The sequence below is a fragment of the Neophocaena asiaeorientalis genome, unplaced genomic scaffold (genome assembly GCF_003031525.2).
Source record: "Neophocaena asiaeorientalis asiaeorientalis breed wild unplaced genomic scaffold, Neophocaena_asiaeorientalis_V1.1 scaffold4, whole genome shotgun sequence".
NCBI classification, from domain to species: domain Eukaryota; kingdom Metazoa; phylum Chordata; class Mammalia; order Artiodactyla; family Phocoenidae; genus Neophocaena; species Neophocaena asiaeorientalis.
The window spans coordinates 1627094-1633063 of record NW_020173682.1 but is presented as its reverse complement, the minus strand read 5'-3'; the positions used below and the strand labels follow the sequence as shown (position 1 = coordinate 1633063).

The following is a 5970-nucleotide window of genomic DNA, read 5'->3' as shown; positions in this document are numbered from 1 at the left end:
TTCTTTTGTGGGCGAGGTCTCGCGCTAAGCCACGTCTAGTAAGCTGCTCTCCTAATTAGGGAACGGTCTGGCGCGGGCGGGGCGAGGAGCTCAGAGTGGCCCGGTGTACGCCTGCGCCGAGTGCCGGGACAGGGCGTGTTCCTCGTTCGGCTGCTCGTTTTGCACAGACCGAGTGGAGTGCATCTCTCGCCGCCGGAGTGAGCCCTGCAGAAGCCTGTTGTTCCCACGCGCAGCCTGTTAGGTGCAGCCCTCCGCAGTGAGTATGTGTGTGGCGTTGCCCTTGTGTTTGCTTCTCTCTCCGCGGCGGGAACGGTGCTGGACCCTTCCCACTCCCTGTCCCGCCCTCCCCATCCCCCTCCCTGCCCCCGGACCCTGCTTGCGGGTGCCCACTTACCAAGGCCAGGCGAAAACTGGAGAGTGCCAGCCGGGGGTTTCCTCATTTCTCTCTCTGCAACCTCCCGGCCGTCGCCCACGTGCTGTGTTGTTGTCATTTGGTACAGGTCATGTCCAAGTCTCTTAAAAAGTTGGTGGAGGAGAGCCGGGAGAAGAACCAGCCGGAAGTGGACATGAGTGACCGGGGCATCTCCAACATGCTGGACGTCAACGGCTTGTGTAAGTTCTCCGGAGGGCCTTCCCCTCGGAGGAGCTGGACGGGTTTGTGAGTTTAAGAAGTAACTGCTGGTGCCGGTGCGAGACGTTGTAGTGGTTTACATCCCACCCGCTGCTTGGCTGCTTGTAAACAGCACTTGTCGAGGGCTCAGCTCGGAAAGCTTGCAGTCAGAGTTTGTTCTGTCCCAGCTGGAAAACGGACACGAGAGCCAGGTTAGGAATCCCCAGACCGTGGCTGCTGGACCTCATCAATTCTCCAGACTGATTGATGGCCTTCGGGTGGACTTAACCACACAGTTTACTGAAGAGCCACTTGGTGTCCTATTTATTTTAATTTTAATTTTTTATTTTTTTTCACTTGGTGTTTTAATGGAAAATTAGTTCTGAATCATTTTTCCATTCTCTTAATATAGTCTCCTATGTAGCCTTGAACAAATGCCCCACGGAAATTACCTGATAAGTGTTTTTGCACCTGGAGCAAGTTAAACGTTTCTTGACTCATTACCTTTTTCTCATTACTCATTACCGTCAACCCTTTTTCTGGGTTTATTGTCCTCACTTAGTTCAGGCTTTTGTTACTTCCCCCCTCTGCTATTGTAATGTCTTTCTAACTTTCCCTCTTGCCTCCAGTTTTACTGCCCCTGTTGCTTTCCTGTAACATGCATCTTACTGCAACTGTCTCCTTTAAACCGGGGATTGCAAATTCAGACGTCTTCAGGGGCCAGGTGAGGATGGTCATGAATTCTGTAATAGGTATCTCATCTGAAGGGGGCAGCTGCTACACCTGCTGCTTAGATCCAAACAGTTGTCACCACTTGGGAATGTTGGCCCAGCGTTGCCAGATTTTTTTTTCTCTATGAAGCCAAGAATCCTGATTTTTATATAAAATTTTCTAATTTTTAGATATTGACAGTTAATTCCAACACATTAGAGGTGAAATCAAGCTCTTGTTCAGGTTGATTGTGGCTGAAGTTTGGACCTTCTGGTTGTCCATTACCAATGGTAATGCTCCATGTTCCTTGCGATGACCTGTTCCTTTCTGAATCTGACTACAGCCTACCTTAGCGCCTGTTCCTTCCATGCATCTGGCATCCCAACCGTAATGAACTGATGGTCCTTTCTGAGCCAGGGCATTCCTTCTCGTCTTTGTGCCTTTAGAAGTATCGTTTCCTCCCTCTCCACCCCCTTCACCCCAGATCCTTTTACTTACCTGTCAAGAGTCAGCTCAGACGCCACAGCCTGTGTGAAGCCTTCTCAGTGAAGTTTGGACACACTTTGCTTCATGACCCTTTTTTTTTTTTTTTGGTCGCACTGTGTGGGGCCTGTGGCATCTTAGTTCCCCGACCAGGGATCGAACCCGTGTCCCCTGCAGTGGAAGCTCGGAGTCTTAACCACTGGACCGCCAGGGAAGTCCCGCTTCGTGACGGTTGTTACACAGGATTGTGATGTGTTCTTAATCCAGACGTCTTTCTTCCCCAGTGGGAGGCCGAGGGGAACGAAAGCAGTGCAGTATTCCTGTGTGCCTTGTTTATTCTAGTGCCTGGAACACAGTAGGTGCTCCGAAATGTTTGACAGATGAAGGAAAGAATGATGGATTAGGCCTGCGAGCTGATGAGATCCAGACCAGGATGTGACACTGGAGAAGAAGGGGGGATGTCCAGGAGACCCTAAAAGATGACGGATTGCTTGTTAGGCCTGGAGAGAGCAGAGTCAAAGTTAGCGTGAATCCGTGGTTTGCGCCTGAGACAGAGATTGGGGTTGGTGCCATTGATACATCTCTGCAAAAGGCAAGGGGATGAAAAGCGGTAGGTGATTTGCATTTGGTAATTCTTAGGAAGACACCTGCCGTTAAGTTTGGCTTTCGTGCGAATTAGCATTTCAGTCTCCTGGTCTGTGCTGGCCTCTCTCGGTAGTAGTGGCTTCTTGGTGGCAGCAGGTGTCTCAGGTGAGGGACTGGCAGTTGCAGATCTGGATGTGTCCCCGTACCGCCCCTGCCCTGCTGGGATCAAGATGGTCCCTGGGGGCACAGCTGTGTCAGAGGAAGGGGATGGGGGGAAGAGGATGGAAGCAGGAGGCCTGGCTCGGCTGTGCCCTTGGTCCCACGGGTTTCTGCCCCTCAGGGCTCTTTCTCATGGGCTTCAAAAAAGGTTGCTTTCACGAGAGGAACTTCGTACCCCTCAGCTTTGACGAGGATTCTCTGTGTAATATTTATAAGTAGGGAGAGCGGTGTAGCTATTTCAGTTCAGTTGCTTTATCTCTTTGAAGCCTTGGCTTTTATTGAAGAAGAAAAGATAGCCACTTGCTTCCTGAAAAAGCTCTTTCCGGTGTAATATTAGGTGCCGGAAAAGCAAGGTCATTCTTAATGTTTTCCCAAAGAAGTCGCTTCAAGAAGAGCAAGAGTGCTTCTTGGGGAGTTTAGTGGAAGTGAATTTGGAAATCCCACCTCCGCAGGCCTCTGGAGTGTGGTAGACCCAGCGAAGGAGTGGCTGCTTTCTGCTAAAACTCCCCGACTTCTGGACTCTGAGGGTCCCAGAATGCCTTAAGAATCCCATCCTCCACTGGGGCTCATTTATCAGTAGTGTACGTAACGTTATGTGTTTTAATATGTATTAAAGTATTTGGCATGATCGCCTTAGCTGTAGTATAAGGATTCCCACAGTCTTTTACTTATAAAATTTTAACTGTAATCCTCAGGTTTTATTTATTTATTTATTTATTTATTTATTTATTTATCTGTGGCCGTGTGGCTTGTGGGATCTTAGTTCCCCAACCAGGAATGGAACCCGGGCCTCAGCAGTGAAAGCACTGGACTGCCAGGGAATTCCCTGAGGTTTTATGTGCTACTGTCAAGATGGAACCCAGGGAACAGCTTATTCGCATGGACAGAGAATGGTATTGTATGAAGCCTTCCCTTCATGATCGTTACTTTGTTTAGTTTCTCCAACGATGAGAAAGAATTAAGCTTTGAAGCTAAGAGTGGTAGTTGTGTACCTATTCTAAGCATGGGAAACGGGCTTCACTTCTGCTTGGGAGAGTTGCGTCTTATAAACGTAGCCCTTTCATTCCTCTGAGACGGTAAGCTGCCTTTAAAAACTTTCAGGAGCTGAGGTACCAAAAGCTTTCTGACGGGGAAAACTTCATAGGCTGGAGACAGACATCCAGCAGGTTCTAGAGTTTTCTGTCAGTCCAGCCAGGTCCTGGAGATGCTCAGATCCAACCCTGAGAGGCAGACGTAGTCCAGCGCTTACAAGTAGGACCTGGAGTTGAGTAGACCGGGTGTAGATTGTCCAGGTTTACTTATCGCTGTGTTAACTTTACAGAAGCTACGAAACCGTTCTGAGCCTCAAGTGCCTCGTTGTTAGATGGAAACCTAAGTACCCACTTGGGGGCACGGGTGTAGCGCCGAGTGCACTGCTTCCTGTCGAGGGCTTAGCACCGGGCCAGTACTAAGCGCACAGCGACTGTTAACTGCTCATATGAATGTCCAGAGACCGCGTTAAGCCTCATACGGAACCAGTCCCAATGCAGTCGATGGCCTGAACGGGGTATAGCCTGCTTAGTTGGACCGGGAAAGGCATCTGTGTGTGTTATGTGTTGACGTTTTCTGTGTGGCTTAACAGAACCTGGTGTGTCTGGCCCTTTTGCCTAGGGTTCCCATAGATTTCGATTGCTGTTTCTTTAAAATGATCGCTCATTTTATTTCTTTTCCTTCATTTTTTTTTTTTCCTGCACAGCATGTAATCTGCTGAAAGCTTCTGGGAGGAACGGTACCAATTTTATACTTTTTATTAAAGAGATTTCACAGCAGAAGCTCTCTCTCCTGCAGCAGCTCTTCACCCAGATGATAAAGTTGCTCTTGAAGGGTCCTGTCATCAGCTTCCTGGGAGCAGAGACTCCCATCGGCAGCCAGAGAGACTTCTTTTCATTTCTTTTATTTAAGTCTCTCTGACTTCTTAATCTCTTCACATTTACTGCGCTCTGGGTGTCAAACCTTTATCGGTTTTTTTTTTGTTGTTGTTTTTCTTCAGGTTAGACTAATGTATCTCTCAGATAAATTTTATTTTATTATTATTTAAATTTTTATTTTATATTGGAGTATAGTTGATTAACAATGATGTGTTTGTTACAGATGTACCACATAGTGATTCAGTTATACCCATACAAGTATCCATTCTTTTCCAGATTCTTTTCCCATTGAGGTTATTACAGAATATTTTAAAAGAGAAGAATCAGCTGCCTCTGAGGTAGTTGTCTTTCTAAAGGACCCTGCAAAAGAATCAACAGACGTAATCCCGGGTTGGTTATCTGGAGGGGCTGTTAACCCAGGAAGTGGTGAGGCCTGCTGGGAATTTTCATCATGATAGGACTTCTTTGGGGGAATGATAGAAGAGCTGGGAAGACCACGTCCCTTTCACTGTGATCTTTATTAAGACCTTTTCTTTTTTTGCTCTCCTGACTTGTGTGTTTAAGCCCACCTTTGTGTTTTTAAACATATTGGCCTGGGCAGTCCTTACCCTTTCTCTCTCCAGCCACCCTCCTCCAAGCCTTGTGAATTAACGCTTGTTGAGGGAGGAGATGACTTTCTGTCCATGTGACTCCATTCACATGTGTCACCTCCTCCGGGAAGCTCCCCAGGACTAAATTTTAACCCACCATCCCCTCCAGCCTGGCTTAAACGTCTTTTCTGGGCTCTGCGTGTGCACCTCTGTTATTTTTGTAGTTGGCGTTTGGGAAAAATTTATCGAAGAAGGTTGCTGTCCTTCTCAGTTAAGAATTCAGGTGCGCTGGGGTAGAAAGCATAGCACAGGAGAGAGGGGGCACACCCTCTGGCTTCATTGTAACTTCATCACCTCTTTGAAGGTCCTGTCTCCAAACACAGTGTCACTCTGAGGGCTTCAACCCAGGACTTGAGGGGGCCGCAGATCAGCCCATCACATCTGCATCAGAGATTCTGAATGGTACACATGTGAGTGCTTACATGGTGTTAAGTGCTTCTTGCGTCAGCCTTTAGTGCAGATAATAATCATCAGCGTTTTACAGATGAGCAAACAGAAGGTCGAGAAAGCCTCAGCATCACACGTTAGACACACCGACAGCTTTGTTCTGTAACCCTGTGCAGTGTGGTTTCCCACCCCTGGCTCAGGCCTTAAGGAGTGATGCTTTCCAGGGCTAAGCGGGGCTGGCGGGCCTCACCTCATGCCAGTCAGTTTCAGACTTCTTTAAAAACACTGTGCTGGGGGCTTCCCTGGCGGTCCAGTGGTTAAGGCTCCACGCTTCCACCGCAGGGGGTGTGGGATCGATCTCTGGTCGGGGAACTAAGATCCCGCATGCCGTGCAGTGTGGCCAAAAAAAAAAAAAAAA

At 48.1% G+C, this 5970-nt stretch overlaps 1 protein-coding gene across 7 annotated transcripts in view; it reads left to right on the top strand.

Annotated features, from left to right (window-relative positions):
- The window catches only part of RSU1 (Ras suppressor protein 1), a 196154-nt gene continuing 190184 nt past the window's right edge, over nucleotides 1–5970 (top strand). For 4 of the 7 annotated variants that reach the window (XM_024750091.1, XM_024750094.1, XM_024750095.1 and 1 more), the window contains exons 1-2: nucleotides 1–256; nucleotides 501–612. In XM_024750091.1, coding sequence (XP_024605859.1) covers nucleotides 504–612 — 109 coding nt within the window. In that variant the 5' untranslated portion in view covers nucleotides 1–256; nucleotides 501–503. Of the gene's footprint in view, nucleotides 265–500; nucleotides 613–5970 lie in introns of all 7 variants that reach the window. The other 3 variants (XM_024750098.1, XM_024750092.1, XM_024750093.1) reach the window with 3 other exon arrangements.